Raw genomic sequence first — 25888 nt, 5'->3', positions numbered from 1 at the left:
GGGTTATCCTTGATCGTACCTGCCAAAGACTTCTCATGTCGCCTCCTGGCTCTTCTTAGCTCTCTCTTTAGGTCCTTCCTAACTCATTTGTAACTCTCGAGGGCCCTAACTGAACCTTCATGTCTCATCTTTACATAAGCATCCTTCTTCCTCTTGACAAGTGTTTCGACTGCTTTAGTAAACCACGGTTCCCTCGCTCGACCACTTCCTCCCTGCCTGACAGGTACATACTTATCAAGGACACGCAGTAGCTGTTCCTTGAACAAACTCCACATATCCATTGTGCCCATTCCCTGCAGTTTTCCTCTCCATCCGATGCATCCTAAGTCTTGCCTCATCGCATCATAATTGCCTTTCCCCCAGATATAATTCTTGCCCTGCGGCATATACCTGTCCCTTTCCATCACTAAAGTAAACGTAATCGAATTGTGGTCACTATCAGCAAAGTTCTCGCCTACCTCCAAATCTAAAACCTGTCCTGGTTCATTACCCAGTACCAAATCCAATATGGCCTTGCCTCTCGTTAGCCTATCTACATACTGTGTCAGGAAACCATCCTGCTCACATTGGACAAAAACGGACCCATCTAAAGTACTCGAACTATAGCGTTTCCAGTCAATATTTGGAAAGTTAAAGTCCCCCATAACAGCTACCCTGTTGCTTTCGTTCCTATCCAGAATCATCTTTGCAATCCTTTCCTCTACATCTTTGGAACTTTTCGGAGGCCTATAGAAAACTCCTAACAGGGTGACCTCTCCTTTCCTCTTTCTAACCTCAGCCCATACTACCTCAGTAGACGAGTCCTCATCAAACGTCCTTTCTGCCACCGTAATACTGTCCTTGACTAACAATGCCACACCTCCCCCTCTTTTACCACCTTCCCTGAGTTTACTGAAATATCTAAACCCAGCACCTGCAGCAACCATTCCTGTTCCTGCTCTATCCATGTCTCTGAAATGGCCACAACATCGAAGTCCCAGGTACCAACCCATGCTGCAAGTTCACCCACCTTATTCCCGATGCTCCTGGCATTGAAGAAGACACACTTTAAACTCCTTCCTGCCTGCCGGTACACTCCTGCAACTTTGAAACCTTACTCATGACCTCACTACTCTCAACCTCCTGTATATTGGAGCTACAATTCAGGTTCCCAAGCCCCTACTGAACTAGTTTAAACCCTCCCGAAGAGCATTAGCAAATTTTCCCCCCAGATTATTGGTACCCCTCTGGTCCAGGTGTAGACCATCCCGTTTGTAGAGGTCCCTCCGACCCCAGAATGAGGCCCAATTATCCAGAAATCTGAAACCCTCCCTCCTGCACCATCCCTGTAGCCACGTGTTCAACTCCTCTCTCTCCCTATTCCTCGACTCGCTAGCACGTGGCACGGGTAACAACCCAGAGATAATAACTCTGTTGGTCCTAGATCTAAATTTCCACCGTCGCTCCCTGAATTCCTGCTTTACATCCCTCTCCCTTTTGCTACCTATGTCGTTGGTACCTATGTGGACCACGACTTGGGACTGCTCCCCCTCCCCCTTAAGGATCCCGAAAAAACGATCCGAGACATCACGCACCCTGGCACCTGGGAGGCAACACACCAACCGCGAGTCTCTCTCGTTCCCACAGAATCTTGTATCTATGCCCCTAACTATGGAGTCTCCAATGACTAATGCCCTACTCCTCTCCCCCCTTCCCTTCTGAACAACAGGGATAGACTCTGTGCCAGAGACCTGTACCCCATGGCTTACCCCTGGTAAGTTTCCCCCCCCCCCCAACAGTATCCAAAGCGGTATACTTGTTACTAAGGGGAACGACCACACGGGATCCCTGTACTGACTGCTTCCTCCCAGCCCCTCTCACTGTCACTCATCTATCTTTATTCTTCGGAGTAACTATATCCCTGAAGCTTCTATCTATGACCACCTCTGCCTCCCGAATGGTCCGAAGTTCATCCAGCTCCAGTTCCAGTTCCCTAATGCGGTTTCTGAGGAGCTGGAGATGGGTGCACTTCCCACAGATGAAATCAGCAGGGACACTGACGGCGTCCCTCACCTCTAACATTCTGTAGGAGGAACATTGCACTACCTTCCCTGCCATCCCCTCTAGATAAAAAAAGAAAGAAAGAGCTTACCTGTTATTCACTCTACCCCTTAGGTTCAAGGAGGTGGAAGGGTGGGGGAACACTACAAGTATAGTGTCTAGGGTTTAGAAACTGCCCAACTTAAATAAAAATAAAACACTTAACCAGCAACCACTGCGTCCCACACAAAAACAGCAGTCAGCTGTTATTGGCCTGCGCAAACAATTTAAATCTTTACTATTTACCCAGCAGTCACTCTGTCCTCACTCCGACCGGATTCAGCTGGAACCTCCCTATAGTAATTTAAAAAAAAAATTTACTCCCCTTCTCAGCAAGCACTCACTCAGCAACCACTGCGCCCCGCACGATAATATCTGAGAGAAAATGAAAGAAAAGCTACTTACCAGTCACCTGCCAATCCCTTACTTGCAGGCTGTGACGTCACGGTTCAACTTCTTTCTACTTCTACCTGCCCTCGAGCCTTCCTTTTGATCTTTACAGCGGTTGTTTTTTTTTGGTTAGAGGAGCGGGTAGGAGGGAGAAACTGAAGAAGTGTTTCGGGATTAAGTGTCACTTGACAACAGCTCCTCCACAAACCACCTTGAAGTTAGGGTGACCACAACGCACGTATGCAAATTTCCCCTGCAACAGCCAATCAGCAGCTCTGCTCTACTGCCCTCTGCTGGATGCTTGTCTTCACTTGAACAGCTAGGGTCTCTTGCTCAAGTACACCTTGAAGTTAGGGTGACCACAATGCACGTATGCAAATTTCCCCCGCAACAGCCAATCAGCAGCAGCTCCGCTCTACTGCCCCCTGTTGGATAGGATTCCCTATTGTGACCGCCCCATGCCGTCGGTGGGTGTGCTCTACTGGCGGACCCGAGAATCCCGCCGACGGAGAATTCCACACTGTATCGTTTCAAGTAGCAGTTAGATACAGCATTTGAGATGAAGGGGTTCAAAGGATATGGGGGGAAAGCAAGATTAGGCTATTGACTTGGATGAATAACCATGAACGTAATGAATGGTGGAGCAGGCTCAAATGACCGAATGGCCTCTTCTGTTCCTCTTCTTTGTGAACCATAATGCTTGTTTGGAAAGCTGGTGCAGACACGATGCACCAAATGGCCTCCTCCTGCACCATAACATAGGGATCTTGGGGTCCACGTACATAGATTCCTCAAAGTTGCCATCCAGGTTGATAGGGTTGTTAAGAAGACATATGGTGGCTTTTTTAAATCGGGGGATTGAGTTTAAGAGCCGCGAGATTTTGCTGCAGCTTTATAAAACCCTGGTTAGACCACACTTGGAATATTGTGTCCAGTTCTGGTCGCCTCATTCTAGGAAGGGTGTGGATGCTTTAATGCAGAGGAGATTTACCAGGATGCTGCCTGGACTGATGGGCATGTCATATGAAGAAAGGTTGAGGGAGCTAGGGCTTTTCTTATTGGAGTGAAGAAGGAAGAGAGGTGATTTGATTGAGGTGTGCAAGATGATGAGAGGCATGGATAGAGTGGATAGCCAGAGACTTTCCCCCAGGGCGGAAATGGATGTTACGAGGGGACATAATTTTAAGGTGATTGGAGGAAGGTATAGGGGAGATGTCAGAGGTATGTTCTTTACCCAGAGAGTGGTGGGTGCGTGGAATGCACTGCCAGCGGAGGTGGTGGAGTCAGAGTCATTCGGGACATTTAAGCGACTCTTGGACAGGCACATGGAAAGCAATAAACTGAAGGGTGTAGGTTGGATTGATTTTAGATTTGGATAAATGGTCGGCACAACATCGTGGGCCAAACAGCCTGTACTGTGCTGTACTGTTCTATGTTCTATAACAATTCTGTGTCTTGGTGAACCATTAGTATGCAGAGAGGGATAATTTACGAGAGTATGTTTTCATATTCTGTAAATTGGAAGACATGGAAGAAAGTAACTTGAACTCATTGTAAGTCCAAAGATGTGCAGGTTAGGTGGATTGGCTATGATAAATTGCCCTTAGTGTCCAGAATTGCCCTTAGTGTTGGGTGGGGTTACTGGGTTATGGGGATAGGGTGGAGGTGTTGACCTTGGGTAGGGTGCTCTTTCCAAGAGCCGGTGCAGACTCGATGGGCCGAATGGCCTCTTTCTGCACTGTAAATTCTATGATATGAAAGTGCTGATATCCCTTTCTGTGCTGATTTGGTGGTCTTAACACATGTTACAAAATCTTCCCCTTTTCTACAATGTTTACATTTTAACATTCTCAGATTACCAGAAATCTGAAACACGCAGTCTTCCCAAGGGTTTTCTCTGAAAGCAAGTTTAACTTTTTTCGATTGTTTTCAATCATTCTGTATGAATATATTAATTTACTTTTTATTAAAATATAAAATATTACCTGGCATTTCTTTTGCAGTGAGTTTGTAGCGGAAGAAGATAATGAAAAATTCTGGCAGTTTGTTGACACTGTCAAGGAAATAACATATCTTCATGGAGGTGAGATTATTTTGTATATCTCACAGTGAAGATCCATGCTGCCAAATTTGGAAATTTTGGCAGGAAGGAAACTGCAGTGTTGCAAATGTAATGATGGGGAGTCTGATATAATTGTTACAAAGAGAATTTAAACATTGAACTCCAAAGGATAAAATACATTAATTTTCGAATTTATACATAGAGTAAGATATTTCTCTGGACTGTCTACCTCAGGTCCCGGGACTGGGAGATGGCTTTATTCTCTGAATTCCTTTCGCTTATAGTGTTTTCTGGGCCTTCCTCTGTTTCCCTGATCTTTTATGTGGGGCCTGGGGAGCGAGGGTGGAGGGGGAGGTTCTGGACATGGCCTCGAAGAAGGCTGTCCACAGCCCATTGAGTCTGGGATAGGACCTGAACCGATAGGTGTGGTTGGCTGGGCCCTCCTGACATCGCTCGCGCTTGTCCTCCATCTCTGGGAAGAATCTGCTCATCTGTGTCTTGGTTAGGTGCGATCTGTGCACCACCTTGAGTTGCATTAGGCTTAGCCCTGCACAAGAGGTGAAGTTGATCCTGTACAATGACTCGATCTAGAGTTCTCCCCCTATCTCCATGCCTAGTTGCTCCCCCCATTTCTGTGGCGCTACGTCCAGTGGGGTCTTGATCTCTTCCAAACGTTGTCCGCCACATTTGTCTCCGCCCTGCCGTCCCCCCCCAAGCAAGTCCCCTGCTAGCATCCTGTCCATTAGGGTGTGTCCGGGTAGCTGGGGGAACGTCTTGGTCTACTAGCGGAGATTGTCTTGCAGCTACAGGTATCGAAAGTTGTTCCTTTTTGGGAGTTAGAACATCTCCCACAGTTCGCCCAGGATCGCTACTCTGCTGCCTACTGTCCAGGTCCATATTCCTTACTGTCAGTACTCTTCTGTCCTCTTTCCATGTCTTGAACATGGCGTCTATCCAAGCTTATGGGGCGGGATTCGCCGCAGGCGGGTTCTCCGTTGCACCAGCAGCGCACCCTGTTTTCAGGTGGCGTGGGTGGTCACAATGGGAAATACCATTGACAGGTGGCAGGAACGGAGAATCCTGCTGCCGGTGAGGGCGGCCGCCTTGGAAAACGCAACTGGCCAACCGGAGAATCCAACCCATGCTTCTTACAGTTGGGGGCCTCCATAGCATTACCACTGAGCTTAAAGTGGCACACTAACTGGTTCCAGGTCTTTAATATGACTACTACCACCAGGCTCCTAGAGTATGTGTGCGGGGGTTGGCTGGGAGCAAGGCGGTGGCGATATCCCAGTACAAGAGGCCTCCGCCATTTGGACCCATTCTGCCTCCGGCTCATCCAGCCACCCACTCAACCTCTGTGCGTTTGCTACCCAATGGTAGAATAGGAGGTTTGGCAGGGCCAGGCCTCCCACGTGGCGCCTGTTATGGGCCAGGGTTTAGAGAACCCCAAAGTGTATCATGGAGTTCACCTGACCCACGACTTTTACTAGATTGTGGTATGGGGAGCACACGGCCCACTCAACAGGTGTGGTGCAGCGGAAATTTAAAAATAATTTTTAAAGCAAAACAATGTTTATTACATGAACTCAGTTAACCTTTTTAAAACATACAGTGAACATTTTAGCAACCATTAATTCAAATACAACCCCCAAAGAATACAACATTCAAAGTACCATTCTACAGTGAATGGTAGAACCCTCAAGAGTATTGAAAGTCAGAGAGATCTAGGTGTACAGGTCCACAGGTCACTGAAAGGAGCAACACAGGTGGAGAAGATAGTCAAGAAGGCATACGGCATGCTTGCCTTCATTGGCCGGGGCATTGAGTATAAGAATTGGCAAGTCATGTTGCAGCTGTATAGAACCTTAGTTAGGCCACACTTGGAGTATAGTGTTCAATTCTGGTCGCCACACTACCAGAAGGATGTGGAGACTTTGGAGAGGGTGCAGAAGAGATTTACCAGAATGTTGCATGGTATGGAGGGCATTAGCTATGAAGAGCGGTTGAATAAACTCGGTTTGTTCTCACTGGAACGACGGAGGTTGAGGGGCGACCTGATAGAGGTCTACAAAATTATGAGGGGCATAGACAGAGTGGATAGTCAGAGGCTTTTCCCCAGGGTAGAGGGGTCAATTACTAGGGGGCATAGGTTTAAGGTGAGAGGAGCAAGGTTTAGAGTAGATGTACGAGGCAAGTTCTTTACACAAGAGGGTAGTGGGTGCCTGGAACTCGCTACCGGAGGAGGTGGTGGAAGCAGGGACGATAGTGACATTTAAGGGGCATCTTGACAAATACATGAATAGGATGGGAATAGAGGGATACGGACCCAGGAAGTGTAGAAGATTGTAGTTTAGTCGGACAGCATGGTCGGCACGGGCTTGGAGGGCCGAAGGGCCTGTTCCTGTGCTGTACATTTCTTTGTTCTTTGTAATACTTAAACTTTCCTTCCAACATCCATAAGACAAAAATCCTTTTTACAGAAGCACATCAGGTTTAAATTCTCTACTGAAAGTAGTTATCACTCTGAATTCACCAAATGATCTAGAGATAGCCTTTAGATTGCAGAGATATAAAAATTACACCTTTGGCTGGCTTCAGCTCCAACACTAAAACAAAACCAAAAAACACAGACTCACCCAAGCTTTTCCTCAGAGAGAAACTAAAAAGCAGAGCCAGAGCTCAGCTCCACCCACACTCTGACATCACTGCAGCCACTTGAGCAGACAATCACTTCTTAAAGTGACATTCCCATGATACCTCAGGTGGCGGCTATGAAGGAATAAATCGCACACTTGGTGGCTCCCCTTGGGTCGGACGTTTTCCCCCGATTTTTTTACCGGACTTGAATTGAAAAATTGATGACAGAGGCAATTGTGTACTGAATTCCCACATCGGTGCATGGAGAGGAGGACTAGAAGTGCTCGCAAAGGCAGAAACAGATGAACGGAGAAGGCTTGGGCTGAAGCTGCGACGGGTGGAAGCATGGCGGAGGACCGGACCTCTGGCTTGTCGACCCAGCGGTCAACAGAGCAGCTGATGCAAGTTACCCAGGTGGGCTTTGCCAAGCAGAAACGGGACTGCTTGGAACCGATTAAGAGCGGCTGGAGCTTAGATTGGATGCCCAAGATCGGGCGATCCAGATCAGGCGCTGGCTGACCAAGAGGAACATCAAACTGCGGTGGAGTTGGAGGCGGGGATGCTGAGAGACCAGCAGAAAAGACTCCTGGAGAAGGTGGAGGACCTAGGGAGGAGGTCCCGCCGGCAGAACTTGAGAATCGCGAGCTCCAGGAGAAGTCCGAAGGAGCGGACGCTGGGGCATACATAGCGGACATGTTCGAGAAGCTGCTGGGGGATGGGGCATTCTCCTGACCCTTGGAGGTGGACAGAGCTCACCGAGCACTTGCAAGGAAGCCGCAAATGGGAGACCCCTCCCGAGGGCAATGGTGGTGAGATTCCACAGGTACTTGGATAAGGAGCGCATTTTACAGTGGGCCAAGCAGACACGGAGCTGTAAATGGGACAACAGTATCCTGTGGATCTATCAGGACCTGAGTGCAGAGGTGGCCAGGAGAAGAGCGGGCTTTAACCAGATCAGGTCGACCCTTTTTAAGAAGAAGGTGAAGTTTGGACTGCTATATCCGGCCCTTCTCTGAAGCGATGGACTTCGCGAAAAGGAAAGGACTGGTGGTGGACTGAGAACTTTTGAACTTTGTTGCAAAGTTCATGTTTTAAAAAGTTTCTCGTTTTTCGTTTTGTGGATGCTATTTGTATTGATTTGGGGCCAGTTGCAGAGCTGAGTGAGTTAAAGTTTACATTTGCACTGTTGGGGGATGGAGGTGTGTTTGTTTAGATGTTGGATCTCTTGCTGGATCTCTTGCTTGATCTTTTCTTTGTTAGCGTTTTTCCCCCTTTTTTCTGTCGGGCAATTGTCATTGGAATATGTATGTATGAGCTGGTGGGGGGGGGGGCAACAATAGGTGGGAGACTTTCTGGCGCCGGGGGGGCAATAGGTGGGAGACTTTCTGGCGGCAGGGGTGGGGGCCACCAAGCTAGCTGGGTGGGCTAGCTTACGGAAAGGTAGTGAGGGGTGAGCAGCTATTAGGCTTATCAAAGGAGTCGATTTATATTGTGCTGTTATTTAGGGGGGAGGGGGGAATATCTTCTGCTGGCGAGGGAGGGACTGTGGCTTAGGGACAGAGATGAGATCGGGGGCGGTGGCTGCCTGGGGGCGGGCCGGTGGAGGCTGGAGACTGGCCCAAGAAAGGGCATGGCTGATCGGCGAAGGGTGTGGGCAATGAGCCCCCCAACTAGGCTGATCACCTGGAATGTACGAGGGCTAAATGGGCCAGTCAAGCGGGCACGCGTGTTCGCGCATTTGAGAGGACTGAAGGCGGATGTGGTAATGCTGCAGGAGACGCACCTTGGAGTAGCTTATCAGATTAGATTGAGAAAAGATTGGGTCAGTCAGGTCTTTCACTCGGTACTAGATTGGAAGACTAGAGGGGTCGTGATCCTGATCAACAAGCGGGTGGTGTTTGAGGCGGGTAGAATGGTTTCGGATATGGGAGATCGTCACATTATGCTCAGTGGGAAATTGGAGGGAGTGCAGATGGTACTAGTAAATGTGTGTGCGCCAAATTGGGACGATGTGGAGTTCATAAAGAGGATGCTGGGGAAGATACCGGACCCGGACTCGCATAAGTTGGTCATGGGAGGGGACTTCAACAACATTATTGACCCTAGTTTAGAGCGGTCATGCACAAAAACGGGTCGAGTGCCAGCAATGGCAAAGGAACTAAAAGGGTTCATGGAGCAGATGGGGGCGTGGAACCATGGGGATTTGGGCAGCCGAGGGTGAAGGAGTTCTCCTTCTACTCACACGTGCATAATGTGTTCTCCCGGATCGATTTCTTTATTTTGAGCAGGGCTTTACTGACAGGGGTGGTGGACACGTGGTACTCTGCGATCACAATCTCAGACCATGCTCCGCACTGGGTTGACCTACAGGTTAGTAAAGACAACAAAGAACAAAGAAAAGTACAGCACAGGGACAGGTCCGTCGGCCCTCCAAGCCTGTGCCGACCATGGGGCCGTCTAAACTAAAATCTTCTACACTTCCTGGGTCCATATCCCTCTATTCCCATCCTATTCATGTATTTGTCAAGATGCCCCTTAAATGTCACTATTGTCCCTGCTTCCACCACCTCCTCCGGCAGCGAGTTCCAGGCACCCACTATCCTCTGTATAAAAAAACCTGCCCCGTGCATCTCCTCTAAACCTTGCCCCTCGCACCTTAAACCTATGTCCCCTAGTAATTGACCCCTCTACCCTGTGAAAAAGCCTCTGACTATCCACTCTGTCTATGCCCCTCATAATTTTGTAGAGCTCCATCAGGTCGCCCTTCAACCTCCATCGTTCCAGGAGAACAAACCGAGTTTATTCAACCGCTCCTCATAGCTAATGCCCTCCATACCAGGCAACATCCTGGTAAATCTCTTCTGCACCCTCTCTAAAGCCTCCACATCTTTCTTGTAGTGTGGCGACCAGAATTTAACACTGTACCCCAAGTGTGGACGAACTAAGGTTCTATACAGCTGCAACATGACTTGCCAATTCTTATACTCAATGCCCCGGCCAATGAAGGCAAGCATGCCGTATGCCTTCTTGACTACCTTCTCCACCTGTGTTGCCCCTTTCAGTGACCTGTGGACCTGTACACTTAGATCTCTCTGATTGTCAATACTCTTGAGGGTTCTACCATTCACTGTATATTCCCTACCCTCATTGGACCTTCCAAAATGCATGACGTCACATTTGTCCGGATTAAACTCCATCTGCCATCTCGTCGCGTAAGTCTCCAAACGATCTAAATCCTGCTGTATACTCTGACAGTCCTCATCGCTATCCGCAATTCCACCAACCTTTGTGTGGTCCGCAACTTACTAATCAGACCAGTTACATTTTCCTCCAAATCATTTATATATACTACGAACAGCAAAGGTCCCAGCACTGATCCCTGCGGAACACCACTAGTCACAGCACTTCAATCAGAAAAGCACCCTTTCTTTGCTACTCTCTGCGTTCTATGACCTAGCCAGTTCTGTATCCATCTTGCCAGCTCACCCCTGATCCCGTGTGACTTCACCTTTTGTACCAGTCTGCCATGAGGGACCTTGTCAAAGGCCTTACTGAAGTCCATATAGACAACATCCACTGCCCTACCTGCATCAATCATCTTTGTGACCTCTTCAAAAAAACTCTTTATCAAGTTAGTGAGACACGACCTCCCCTTCACAAAACCGTGCTGCCTCGCGCTAATACGTCCATTTGCTTCCAAATGGGAGTAGATCCTGTCTCGAAGAATTCTCTCCAGTAATTTCCCTACCACTGACGTAAGGCTCACCGGCCTATACTTCCCTGGATTATCCTTGTTATCCTTCTTAAACAAAGGAACAACATTGGCTATTCTCCAGTCCTCCGGGACATCACCTGAAGACAGTGAGGATCCAAAGATTTCTGTCAAGGCCTCAGCAATTTCATCTCTAGCCTCCTTCAGTATTCTGGGGTAGATCTTGGGGACTTATCTACCTTAATATTTTTCAAGACGCCCAACACCTCGTCTTTTTGGATCTCAATGTGATCCAGGCTCCAGACTCAACATCCACCAATTCCTTCTCTTCGGTGAATACTGATGCAAAGTATTCATTTAGTACCTCCCCCATTTCCTCTGGCTCCACACATAAGATTCCCTTGCCTGTCCTTCAGTGGGCCAACCCTTTCCCTGGCTACCCTCATGCTTTTTATGTACGTGTTAAAAGCCTTGGGAATTTCCTTAAACCTATTTGCCAATGACTTTTTGTGACCCCTTTTAGCCCTCCTGACTCCTGGTTCCTTCCTACTTTCCTTATATTCCACACAGGCTTTGTCTGTTCCCAGCCTTTTAGCCCTGACAAATGCCTCCTTTTTCTTTTTGACGAGGCCTACAATATCTCTCGTTATCCAAGGTTCCTGAAATTTGCCGTATTTATCCTTCTTCCGCGCGGGAACATGCCGGTCCTGAATTCCTTTCAACTGACATTTGAAAGCCTTCCACATGTCAGATGTTGATTTACCCTCAAACATCCGCCCCAATATAGGTTTTTCAGTTCCCTTCTAATATTGTTATAACTAGCCTTCCCCCAATTTAGCACATTCACCCGAGGACCACTCTTATCCTTGTCCACCAGCCCTTTAAAACTTACTGAATTGTGGTCACTGTTCCTGAAATGCTCCCCCACTGAATCTTCTACCACCTGGCCAGGCTCATTCCCCAATACCAGGTCCAGTACAGCCCCTTCCCTAGTTGGACTATCTACATATTGTTTTAAGAAGCCCACCTGAATACTCCTTACAAATTCTGCCCTGTCCAAGCCCCTAGCACAAATGAGTCCCAGTCAATATTGGGGAAGTTGAAGTCTCCCATCACCACAACCCTGTTGTTTTTACTCTTTTCCAAAATCTGTCTACCTATCTGCTCCTCTATCTCCCGCTGGCTGTTGGGAGGCCTGTAGTAAACCCCCAACATTGTGACTGCACCCTTCTTATTCCTGATCTCTACCCATATAGCCTCACTTCCCTCTGAGGTGTCCTCCCGTAGTACAGCTGTGATATCCTCCCTAACCAGTAGCGCAACTCCGCCACCCCTTTTACATCCCCCTCTATCCCGCCTGAAACATCTAAATCCTGGAACGTTTAGCAGCCAATCCTGCCCTTCCCTCAACCAGGTCTCTGTAATGGCAACAACATCATAGTTCCAAGTACTAATCCAAGCTCTAAGTTCATCTGCCTTACCCGTAATACTTCTTGCATTAAAACATATGCACTTCAGGCCACCAGCCCCGCTGTGTTCAGCAACTTCTCCCTTTCTGCTCTGCCTCAGAGCCACACTGTCCCTATTCCCTAGTTCTCCCTCAATGCTCTCACTTTCTGACCTATTCGTCCCGTGCCCACCCCTCTGCCATACTAGTTTAAACCCTCCCGTGTGACACTAGCAAACCTCGCGGCCAGGATATTTATGCCTCTCCAGTTTAGATGCAACCCGTCCTTATATAGGCCACACCTGCCCCGGAAGAGCTTCCAGTGGTCCAGATAACAGAAACCCTCCCTCCTACACCAGCTGTTTAGCCACGTGTTTAGCTGCTCTATCATCCTATTTCTAGCCTCACTGGCACGTGGCACAGGGAGTAATCCCGAGATTACAACCCTAGAGGTCCTGTCTTTTAACTTTCTGCCTAGCTCCCTGAACTCCTGCTGCAGGACCTCATGCCCCTTCCTGCCTGTGTCGTTAGTACCAATATGTACAACGACCTCTGCCTGTTTGCCCTCCCCCTTCAGGATGCCCTCTACCTGTTCGGAGACATCCTGGACCCTGGCACCAGGGAGGCAACATACCATCCTGGAGTCTCTTTCACGTCCACAGAAGCGCCTATCTGTGCCCCTGACTATAGAGTCCCCTATTACTATTGCTCTTCTGCGCTTTGACCCTCCCTTCTGAACATCAGAGCCAGCCGTGGTGCCACTGCTCTGGCTGCTGCTGTTTTCCCCTGATAGGCTATCCCTCCCGACAGTATCCAAAGGGGTATATCTGTTCGAGAGGGGGACAACCACAGGGGATTCCTGCACTGACTGCCTGCCCTTTCTGGTGGTCACCCATTTCTCTGCCTGCACCTTGGGTGTGACCACATTTATATAACTGCTATCTATGACGCTTTCCACCACCTGCATGCTCCTAAGTGCATCCAATTGCTGCTCCAACCGAACCATGCGGTCTGTGAGGAGCTCCAGTTGGGTGCACTTTCTGCAGATGAAGCCATCCGGGACGCCGGAAGCCTCCTGGACCTGCCACATCTCACAGTCAGAGCACTGCACCCCTCGAACTGACATTGCGTCAATTAATTAGTAAATTAAAGTTAAAAGTTAAAATTTAAAAAAACAAGTTACTGTTAACTATCTGTTTCCTAGCACTAGATTTCTACTATAAATGTGAAAGCTAAATATAGTACTGTCCGATCTCTGGCTTAGACACCCCTCTAAATTATCATAGATTATCATAGAATTTACAGTGCAGAAGGAGGCCATTCGGCCCATCGAGTCTGCACCGGCTCTTGGAAAGAGCACCCTACCCAAGGTCAACACCTCCGCCCTAACCCCATAACCCAGTAACCCCACCCAACACTAAGGGCAATTTTGGACACTAAGGGCAATTTATCATGGCCAATCCACCTAACGCGCACATCTTTGGACTGTGGGAGGAAACCGGAGCACCCGGAGGAAACCCACGCACACACGGGGAGGATGTGCAGACTCCGCACAGACAGTGACCCAAGCCGGAATCGAACCTGGGACCCTGGAGCTGTGAAGCAATTGTGCTATCCACAAGGCTACCGTGCTGCCCAAGATAACTTTTAGTTCTGTTCTAAGTTTTATGTTCGGGCTATACATCAAGTTTGTCAGTATAATAATCACTTATTGCCACAAGTAGGTTTCAATGAAATTACTGTGAAAAGCCCCTAGTTGCCACATTCCAGCGCCTGTTCGGGGAGGCCGGTACGGGAATTGAACCTGTGCTGCTGGCATTGTTCTGCATTACAAGCCAGCTGTTTAGCCCACTGTGCTAAACCAGACCCAAATGAAAATCGCTTATTGCCACGAGTCGGCTTCAAGGAAGTTACTGTGAAAAGCCCCTAGTCCTCACATTCCGGCGCCTGTTCGGGGAGGCTGGTACGGGAATTGAACCGTGCTGCTGGCCTGCCTTGGCCTGCTTTAAAAAGACAGCGATTTAGCCCAGTGAGCTAAACCAGCTGTCTTTAATTATAATTAATTATAGTTAAGTAATTATGTTTAATTAGTTACCATTGCTTAATTTTTTAAATTTAGTGTAGATTCCCAACCAGCCACTCAGGTCACAGCTTTTCTGTGATGTCGCTTCAGTTCACCCCCCCCCCCCCCACACACACACAATTTGAAAAGGCAATAAAAGTAAAAATGAGTAAAAATCACTTACTTATCTTCTGAGGGTCTCAGATGTTCTCAGGTTCTCTCCCTGCTGATTAAAAATTACAGGCCAGAAGAAAGAGAGAGAACAAAACAGTAGGGAAAAAGCACCTTCTCCCACTCTTCACCGAATTACCTCACTGCACCAAATTACCAAGTTTCAAATTCTCACTCTGTCTGTGTCTCACTCACTCAGGCTGTGTCTCTTTGACCTGTGCAACGCTTACTGAGTGCGCTTTCTGTCTGTCTTTTATACAGACTTAAGGGTGACTCACACTAAAACTGCAAAGAGAAGAATACAATGTGTACCTTTGTGCCCCTAAACAGGCCTCAGGTGACTGCCAGATAACTGCCTCTCAGCAATTCGGGTGGGGGCAGCTTCAGCCAATCAGACACTAATCTACACTGCACGTTTAACTGAAAAACAACAGAATTAGATTTATCACTTACCTTTCCTGGTTACCTCACTGCACCAAATTACCAAGTTTCAAATTCTCACTCTGTCTGTGTCTCACTCACTCAGGCTGTGTCTCTTTGACCAGCACAACGCTGCTTGTTACGCTTCTACAGTAAGTCCGTCAGTGGAGCGATCACACTGCTAGAATTCGGTACAAATTCCCGGTAAAATCCACTCATACCTGGAAATCGCAGTATTTCCCGTCGCGTCGAGGGAATTGGGAACTCCCCAATAACTTTTGGTTTCACATCCCATGGGACCATTCAACCCTGTCCGATTGTATGGCCAAGGAAAGTGACTTGGGCTTTTCCAAATTCACTTTTGCTTAGGTTTATCGCCAAACCCGCCTCCTGAAGTCGATCGAATAACTCCATCAAATGCTTCGGATGTTCTGTCTAGTGATATGCATCACTGTATATACACAAGAGGTTAAGGTAAATACACTACAACTAAGTAACCGCTAGAGGGAGCACCAGAGATGTGCATATAAACGTCAACGAACAGGAAGTAGTCTCTCTCTTCACAGGAACGGCAGCTGGTGAGCAGAACATAGACAGGCAGCTCAGATGTAACATAGTCTAAGCGCTGGAGAGAGAACAAACGCATAGAAAAACAGCATCTACTTCAACTGTAAGACTGCGAGCTTTATTCAGACACAAGGAATAATACATGGTACCAGAATCAGGTGACTTCAGAATGCTTACTAGTAAAGTTACACAAGATGCAGACAAAGCACGATCGAAAACAGAAGAAAACACGGACGTGGGGAGACTTCGCTGAGTCGATGCAACTCGTTGGAACTCCACCGCAGCTGAAAACAGCCAGTAATTTAAGTCATAGTTGGAAAATCTATGACTGGGGGGCAGCACGGTAGCATAGTGGTTAGCACAATTGCTTCACAGCTCCAGGGTCCCAGGCTCGATTCCCGGCTTGGGTCACTGTCTGTGCGGAGTCTGCACGTTCTCCCCGTGTGTGCGTGGGTTTCCTCCGGTTTCCTCCCACAGTCCAAAGATGTGCAGGTTAGGTGGATTGGCCATGCTAAATTGCCCTTAGTGTCCAAAATTGCCCTTAATGTTGGGTGGGGTTACTGGGGTATGTGGATAGGGTGGGGGTGTGTGCTTGGGTGGGGTGCTCTTTCCAAGAGCTAGTGCAGACTCGATGGGCCGAATGGCCTCCTTCTGCACTGTAAATTATATGAGAAAATCTTTAAACAAACGTTCGAACTGTATATCGTAGCTAAAGAGTTGAGCGCGGCCTCAGAAGAAATTAAAATAGCACTCCTCCAAGCAGGACATAAAGCTAAAGAAATCTATAACTGCTTTAATTACTTCAAAGGCGAAGACAACACCAAATTAGAAGTAATACTTAAAAAAATTGACGATTACTATAACACCAGTAACAATGCTGCTTGAAGTCATTCAATGCTTAGAGACCAAATTGCACAGGGAATGAGTGTTGAAAAACTCAAACAATCATCAGAACAGAAAGGGTTAATGCTGGAAATCGCGATTGACAAGTGCAGATCGCAAGAAAAAAATAACTTTATGTTTTTAACAAGAAACAAACACGAAAATGTTCTTTTCCACGGGTCTGAAGAAGTTAAAATGGCGTCTGAGCAAATTTTAAACAGCCCGGGGAACAAAAGACGCAAATCTGGGTCTGCTCATGCGCAGGAAATGGCAGCCGCGCATGCGCAATTGAAAAAAGACGTTTTCGATTCAATTGAACAAAAAGAGCGCACACCTCAAAGAGGGATCTGCATATGTGCAAGCCGTGCATGCGCAGTTTACGAGAAAGCGCACAGTAAAGGAAAAGCGATTTGCTCATGTGCAATCCATTCCCATGCTTTACGTCACGAGCGCCATGACGTCTGAGGCCCCAGACTCCACTTAAAGGGGAAATGTCCGAAAATGGAAAAAAAGTATTTTAAAGCCACAAAACACAGTTTGTTTACCTCGAAAGACAGAACAATGCCTGAACTTCTACCAGCAGTTGAAAATAACTTCCGCAGCACCCTGGAACAAGCACCATCCGAAGTGAAGAGCACAATGACAAATCCAAAACCAAAGAAGATGATTTGTTCATTGAACATGAAGAGCACGATGACAAATCCGAAACAAAAGAAGGTGATTTGTTTATCGAAGAATACTACTCAGACATGGCTGAGTTATTCGGATATGATCATAAAAGCATCAGCACCATGGTTGAAAAGCTCAACACGACTCTACTCATGGTAGATGAATCCAATACCATGATGCAGTGGCAGATCATTGACTCATTGGATGACAGCAGCCTGTCAAATACTCAAGAAGAAAACGATGCCACACAGCGAATACTGAACGACTCCGTTGGGAGCGCACAGATCGACTCCATAGAGAGACCACTGCACGACTCCACACAGAGAGCGATGACAGACTCCACAGAGAGAGCGATACAACCCTCAGAGAGCTCATTGACAGACTCCACAATGGAAGCAACTCAAGACTCCATCGCGAAGTCCATGTATGTACAAGACCATGAACAAGGGCAGCACGGTAGCATTGTGGATAGCACAATTGCTTCATAGCACCAAGGTCCCAGGTTCGATTCCGGCTTGGGTCACTGTCTGTGCGGAGTCTGCACATCCTCCCCGTGTGTGTGTGGGTTTCCTCCGGGTGCTCCGGTTTCCTCCCACAGTCCAAAGATGTGCAGGTTAGGTGGATTGGCCATGATACGTTGCCCTTAGTGTCCAAAATTGCCCTTAGTGTTGGGTGGGGTTACTGGGTTATGGGGATAGGGTGGAGGTGTGGATCTTGGGTAGGGTGCTCTTTCCAAGAGCCGGTGCAGACTCGATGGGCTGAATGGCCTCCTTCTGCACTGTAAATTCTATGAAATCTATGAAGGTCTATCAACCTTATCTGAGCAACCAGCAGCAGTCTATAAAAGTCTACCAAGCTCACCTGAACAACAAAAGAACTATGAGAGTCAACCCAGCTTATTTGAGCCACCAGAAGAAGACTATGAAAGTTTACCCAGCTCATTTAACTAACAAGAAGACACTGAATGTCTACCCACTGTATGTAAGACAAGTGACAAAGAAATCACGATTCCCATACAAGATGTGCAAGATCACAGCTAGACTGACAGTTCTCAGCTCGTGTGTACAGAAGCATTCAACAATCAAAGTGAAACTACTCTTGAGTGCAGTGAGACCACGTCAATTAAAACCTCATCTGCTCTAACCCATCCACAAGAAAATGAAATCTTGAAGATTTTGACTGCAGAAGAGGAGCATCAAGAAACCAAAGATGATTCAAGTGAACCTGAAAAGACTCCAAAAGAGGAGCACCAAGAACTCAATGATGATTCACGTGAACCTGAAATGACTCCAAAAGAGGAGCACCAGGAAATCAATGATGATTTAAGTGAACCAGAAATGACTCCAGAAGAGAAGCACCAAGGAATCAAAGAGGAATCACATCAACCACAAAGGAGTGATGTCACCAAGATCAAAGCAACATCAGATTGTTCTCACAATCCTCAAGAAGAAACACTCAATGAAACACCAGATACCACAAAGGACACTGACACAATAACTTTTGTGAATGACTCTAATTATCCACACGGAACAGTCATTGAGCGCAACAAGAACTACAAAAACCACAAGAAGCTCAACAGAAACAAGAACAACAGCACCAAAAACACCAAGAAGCACAACAAGAACAACAACAAAAACTACAAGCACGACAACAAAAACTACAACAATAACAAAAACAACAAGCAGCATAACAAAGGCAACAACAGCAACAACACGCACAACAAGAACAACAACGGAAACAACAAAGACAGAAACAACAACAATGAAACAACAACTTGTATGACATGGTACAACTCTGCACATGAGTCCCAAGGGCCCATGGTATTCAAAGCAAGGTACTAACATGGATTGACGATTGCCTGTCAGGCAGAAGGCAGAGAGTTGGAATAAAAGTTTCTTTTTCGGAATGGCAACCGGTGACGAGTGGTGTCCCGCAGGGTTCAGTGTTGGGGCCACAGCTGTTCTCTTTATATATTAACGATCTAGATGACGGGACTGGGGGTATTCTGGCTAAGTTTGCCGATGATACAAAGATAGGTGGAAGGGCAGGTAGTATGGAGGAGGTGGGGAGGCTGCAGAAAGATTTAGACAGTTTAGGAGAGTGGTCCAAGAAATGGCTGATGAAATTCAACGTGGGCAAGTGCGAGGTCTTGCACTTTGGAAAAAAGAATAGAGGCATGGACTATTTTCTAAACGGTGACAAAATTCATAATGCCGAAGTGCAAAGGGACTTGGGAGTCCTAGTCCAGGATTCTTTAAAGGTAAACTTGCAGGTTGAGTCTGTAATTAAGAAAGCAAATGCAATATTGTCATTTATGTCAAGAGGCTTGGAATATAAAAGCAAGGATGTACTTCTGAAGCTTTATAAAGCATTAGTTAGGCCCCATTTAGAATACTGTGAGCAATTTTGGGCCCCACGCCTCAGGAAGGACATACTGGCACTGGAGCGGGTCCAGCGGAGATTCACACGGATGACCCCAGGAATGGTAGGCCTAACATACGATGAACGTCTGAGTATCCTGGGATTATATTCATTGGAGTTTAGGAGGTTGAGGGGAGATCTAATAGAAACTTACAAGATAATGAATGGCTTAGATAGGGTGGACGAAGGGAAGTTGTTTCCATTAGCAGGGGAGACTAGGACCCGGGGGCACAGCCTTAGAATAAAAGGGAGTCACTTTAGAACAGAGATGAGGAGAAATTTCTTCAGCCAGAGAGTGGTGGGTCTGTGGAATTCATTGCCACAGAGGGCGGTGGAGGCCGGGACGTTGAGTGTCTTTAAGACAGAAGTTGATAAATTCTTGATTTCTCGAGGAATTAAGGGCTATGGAGAGAGAGCGGGTAAATGGAGTTGAAATCAGCCATGATTGAATGGTGGAGTGGACTCGATGGGCCGAATGGCTCCTATGTCTTATGGTCTTATGGTCTTATGAAGGACAATGTGACAGCACAGCTCAAATCAATGACAAGAGTACAAACATGACAACGAAGCTCACAAATTCACATTTGCTCCACTACAAGCAAGCAAGCCAGCTTTCAAGGCAGATGACGTACAGAATCAATACCGCAAGTACAGAAAAAAGTCCGGGTCAGACAACAAAGATGCCAGACAGAATCGCTACCACAAGCATATAAAAAAAAAGTCTAAATCAGACAACAAATTGATTCGAACATTCAAACACCTCATGATGACTTCTTGGTTACTTAAACACAAGAACACTGACGACGTTCACAAAGTAATGACAACATCAACATCACTACTTGAACAACAGAAGAAGAAAGCAATTCAACTGAACAAATTCATAAAGTTTGGACTCAATTTTTTAAAATTAAGATTGGACTCGTAAATATTAATTAGCTTTGTATAATCATCAATATCATCACAACTTGTACATATCATCATTTACATACCTGTTTTGTACAATTTTCTTCAACAAAGTACAGAAAATATGTAACAAGAAAAAAGGTGGATGTAATGTTATGCATCACTGTACATACACAAGGCATTAAGATAGATACACTACAACTAAGTAACCAATAGAGAGAGCAACAGAGATGTATATATACATAGACAAACAGGAAGTCGTCTCTCTCTTCACAGGAATGGCAGCTGGTGAGCAGAACACAAACAGTCAGCTCAGATGTAACATAGTCTAAGCGCTGGAGAAAGAACAAACTCATAGGAATACAGCATCTACTTCAACTGTAAGACTACGAGCTTAATTCAGACACAAGGAATAATACACTGTCCATGTCTGGCTAAAAATTACCAGATTGTCGATGTATACCGCACAATTGGGTAATCCTGAAACGACTTGGTTCGTGAACAGTTGAAATGTGGTTGGCGTGTTTTTCATGCCAAATGGCATAACTTTGAATTGGTATATACCATCTGATCAAAAATCGTTTCTGACAATTGTACTTCAACTTTATCTTCACTATTTGATTACTCTTCTTGTCTTAACCTGCGACTTTGCGACCTAGTTAGTACACAATCTGTAAAAATCCCAGGATATTCGTCCTTAAACACTTCAGTTGTCTGATTTTTCACTGGCTTATCAACCACAGCAGACATCACTCCCACCTGTGATCCAGCTATTTCATTCCCCAAGATAAACTGTATTCCTGGGCAAGATATTACTCCTACTACCACTGCACCACTCTTCACTGGACTTTCCAACCGTACCTTTATATAATGGAACACGACTCTTCTCACCCCGAATTCCACATATTGCCACCTTTTCTGCCAATATTCCAGCCAAACTACATACCTCCTCATTTCTACCATCAAAGATTGACTAGCTCCCGTATCTCTTAAAATTGTGACAGCTTTACCTACTCCTCCTGATACACATGAGTAAACTTTACCCATACAAGTAAATTCTTTAAAGACATCTGGCACCTTCTTATCACCTTCTTCTGATCAGGCTGTACAATCTTTTGCACCTCCTTTGCTTCACTTGGGCTTTCCTTTATCACTAACAAACCCCACTGTCTTCTCCTGTTTTACTATATCAGCCTTCCCAGTGCTTTTCTTCAACCACCAACACTGTGACTTTACATGGCCTAGTTTATTACAGTGAAAACATTTGAAACTTTTCATATCTCTTCCACTGTCCTGGATTCCTTTTTAACCTGAGGTACACTCTCCTTACTATCTCCCATCAGATCACCTTTACCTTTACCACTTGAGTATTTCTCATATCCCCAGTTTCTATCCATCATAGGCTGAAAATGATGTTGGAAACCAAGCTTTGATTTATGAACTAATTCATTTATGTTGCTAACTTCGCAGTTTTAACCCTCTGCTCTTCAACATGAGTTCTCACTACATCAGGAATTGAATTTTGTTTTTTGTTTTTATAAATTTAGAGTACCCAATTCATTTTTTCCAATTAAGGGGCAATTTGCCATGGCCAATCCACCTACCCTGCACATCTTTGGGTTGTGGGGGTGAAACCCACACAAGCGCGGGGAGAATGTGCAAACTCCACATGGACAGTGACCTAGAGCTGGGATTGAACCTGGGACCTCGGCGCCGTGAGGCTGCAGGGCTAACCCACTGCGCCACCGTGCTGCCCAGGAATTGAATTTTTAAACTCCTCCAAAAACATAATTTATCTGAGAGCTTCATACGTTTGGTCTATTTTCAAAGCCCTTATCCACCTATCAAAATTACTCTGTTTGATCCTTTCAAACTGCATGTATGTTTGACTAAATTCTTTCCTCAAATTTCTAAACCTTTGTCTGCAGGCTTCAGGCACTGGTTCATATGCACCTGTGATGGATTTTTTCACCTCATGCATCCCAGATACCTCCTCTGATAGTGATGCAAACACATCACTAGCTGAACCTACCAGCTTTGTTTGAATCAGTAATACCCACATGTCCTGTGGCCATTTAATTTGTTTAGCTACCTTCTCAAATGAAATGAAAAAGGCTTCTACCTCCTTCTTGTCAAACCTTGGCACTGCGTGGACAGATTTAAATAGATCCCCACCAAGCCTTCCGACTACGATGCTCTTTCTCACTATCCTCATCACTATCCTCCAACTGTACGTTTCCCTTTAAGTCCGCCAATTTTAACTGACTCATCTTTCATGGCCATTTTCTGAAGTTCAAACTCTCTCTCTCTTTATCTTTTTCCCTGATCTTTATCCCCCTTTACTTCCCTTTCGTTCTGCTTGGGCTATTCTTTCTGTTTTCCTTTCTTCTCTCTTTTTCTTTTTCCTCTCTATCTCTTTCTTTTTCCTCTCTCTCTCTCTCTTTCGTATTCAAGCTGCTTTAATTCTTCCTCATATTCAATTTGTTTAATTTGTAACTGAATTTTTGCCATTTTCAATGAGTCAAACTGTATCTCCGGCAATTTTAAATGCTTAGCCAGCGCCATAATTACCTCACCTTTTCGCATTTTGTCAGGTAATGTGAACTGCAATGTTTTTGCCAACTCTAAAAGCCTGTTTTTCGTCTCTGTCCGTAAGGTACTGTGTGTGACCATTTCCACCCCCAAAAACGTCAGAGCCTCTGAAAGAGCCATTGTCCACAACACACTCCCTACTTAAACTGAAATACCACACCTGAAAAGCAACCATAATATGCTCACCCCTCACTGTCTTTAAGTTCACTAAGCCAATCCAATACATAGACTTTTATCCCCCCAGGGCCCCCAATTTGTTATGGGCCAGGGTTTAGAGAACCCCAAAGTGTATCATGGAGTTCACCTGAGCCACGACTTTTACTTGATTGTGGTATGGGGAGCACATGGCCCACTCTACAGTGTGGTGCAGCGGAAATTTAAAAGTAATTTTTTAAGCAAAACAATGTTTATTCTATGAACTCGGTTAACCTTTTTAAAACTACAGTGAACATCTTAGCAACCATCAATTCAAATGCAACCCCCAAAGAATATAACATTCTAAGTAATACTTAAACTTTCCTTTCAACATCTATGAGACACAAATCCTTTTTACAAAGCACATCAGGTTTAAATTCTCCACTGAAAGCAGTTATCACTCTGAATTCACCAAATGATATAGAGATAGTCGTTGGATTGCAGAGAGTTCAAAATTACACCTTTGGCTGGCTTCAGCTCCAACACTAAAACAAAACCAAAAAACACAGACACACCCAAGCTTTTCCTCAAAGCGAAACTAAAAAGCAGAGTCAGAGCTCCGCTCCAGCCACACTCTGACATCACTGCAGTCACTTGAGCAGACAAACATTTCTTAAAGTGACATTCCCATGACACACCCTCTCTGCAGGATGGCTTTCCATACCGTGGGATTCTTTCCCCCAAACAAAGGTGTTATGGGCCAGGCTTTAGAGAACCCCAAAGTGTATCATGGAGTTCATCTGACCCACAACTTTTAATAGATTGTGGTATGGGGAGCACATGGCCCACTCTACAGGGGTGGTACAGCAGAAATGGAAAAGTTATTTTTAGAGCAAAACAAAGTTTATTCTATGAACTCAAGTTCACCTTTTTAAAACATACAGTGAATATCTTAGCAGCCATTAATTCAAATGCAACCTCCAAAGAATACAACACTAAGTAATCCTTACTGTCCTTTTAACATCCATAAGACTTAAAAAACACCTTTTAACAGAAGCACCAGGTTTAAATTCACTACTGAGACCATTTATAATTCTGAATTCACCAAATGATCAAGAGATAGTCTTTTCATGGCAGAGAGAACAACAGTACACCTGCTTTGTCTGGCTTCAGTTCCAACACTGAAACAAACCCCAAAAAACACAGACACACCGAAGCTTTTCTCAAAGTGAAACTAAAAGCTAACTAACAGCCCAGCTCCACCCACTCTCTGACATCACTGCAGTAATAAACACCCATTTCTTAAAGATACACCCACGAGGGTTTTTCTACAAATACACCCATTTCTTAAAGGGACTCTCACATGACACCTCCCCCTAAGAAAAAAATAACCCATCGACTTCAAGATGGTTTCATTTTTCACCTTTTCACTATCCTTTAAGAAATGCACACATTAATATACTTTTTTGTTTCAAAAAACAACACATGCACACAGATAGAATAATATAGTCCAGTTTTGTTCCTGCTCCAACTGGAATCCCTCTTGATTGACATTATCTTTGAACAAGAAGGTCTTTGCACGATCCATCCATTTCTCTACACCTCGGCATTTCTCTTTAAAGTCAGATACTTTAGTTCAATCTGATCACAGAGTCCCTTATAATTTTCCAACACAGGAGCATTGGTTATCACAGCTTTCAGATAGTCACATGCCTGTTGAAACTCCGCTGTCCACTGAAATTTGCGACATTTCTTCAGCAGGTCCATCAGTGTGGCGAGCACACTGCTGAAATTTGGTCAAATTTCCAGTAAATTCCACTCATACCAAGAAATCGCATTATTTCCCTTTGTGCTGAGGGTATCAGAAGCTCCTCAATAACTGTTGGTTTCAAATCCCGTGTGACCATTCGACCCTGTCCGATTGTATGGCCGAGGAAAGTGACTTGAGCTTTTCCAAATTCACATTTGGCTAGGTTTATCCCCAAACCTGCCTCCTGAAGTTGATCGAATAACTCCATCAGATGTTTTAAATGTCCTTTCCATGCCTGGCTGCAAATTGTCCAGATCGTCGATGTATACCGCACAATTGGGTAATCCTGAAACAACTTTGTTAATTACCGTTGAAATGTGGCTGGGGCGTTTTTCATGCCAAATGGCATAACTTTGAATTGGTATATACCATCTGGAGTCACAAAAGCTGAAATCTCCTTCGCCCTTTCGGATAAAGGCACCTTTAAGTAAATCCAGTTTGGAAATAAAAGCTGATTGTCCCACTTTCTCAATGCAATCCTCCAAACGTGGGATAGGATAAGAGTCCGTTCTTGTAACTTCATTAACCTTACTATAGTCCACACACAACCGTTGGGTACCGTCACTACGGGTGAGCTCCATTGGCTGCGACCCACTTCAATTATGCCATTTCTAAGCATACTCTCAATCTCTTTGTTAACCTGTGCTGAGTTAAAAGGGCTAAGTCTGTATGGATGTTGTTTGATTGGAACAGCATTTCCCTCTGTCATGTGAGGGTACCTTTAAGAAAAGGATGTTTAAGCAATGTACCTTTAAGAAATGCAGTGATGTCAGAGTGTGGGTGGAGCTTGGTTTTAGATCAGTCATTTTGCAGTTTAGTTTCAGTTTGAAAAGAGCTTGGGGTGTGTCTGTGTTTGCAGTGAGCTGGATCTGCTGTGATCTCTGCCATGAAAGATTATCTCTGGATCATTTGGGTGATTTCATAAA

The 25888-nt window shown here is 45.6% G+C and overlaps 1 protein-coding gene across 2 annotated transcripts in view; it reads left to right on the top strand.

Annotated features, from left to right (window-relative positions):
• The window catches only part of LOC140405583 (UDP-glucose:glycoprotein glucosyltransferase 2-like), a 401405-nt gene that overhangs the window by 44043 nt on the left and 331474 nt on the right, over nucleotides 1-25888 (top strand). For both annotated transcript variants that reach the window (XM_072494138.1, XM_072494139.1), the window contains exon 3: nucleotides 4473-4552. In XM_072494138.1, the coding sequence (XP_072350239.1) occupies nucleotides 4473-4552 (80 nt within the window). The remainder of the gene's footprint in view (nucleotides 1-4472; nucleotides 4553-25888) is intronic.

The sequence above is a fragment of the Scyliorhinus torazame genome, unplaced genomic scaffold, assembly GCF_047496885.1.
Source record: "Scyliorhinus torazame isolate Kashiwa2021f unplaced genomic scaffold, sScyTor2.1 scaffold_107, whole genome shotgun sequence".
Lineage (NCBI taxonomy): Eukaryota > Metazoa > Chordata > Chondrichthyes > Carcharhiniformes > Scyliorhinidae > Scyliorhinus > Scyliorhinus torazame.
Note: the sequence above shows the minus strand (reverse complement) of the source record. Positions and strands in the feature narration are given on the sequence as shown.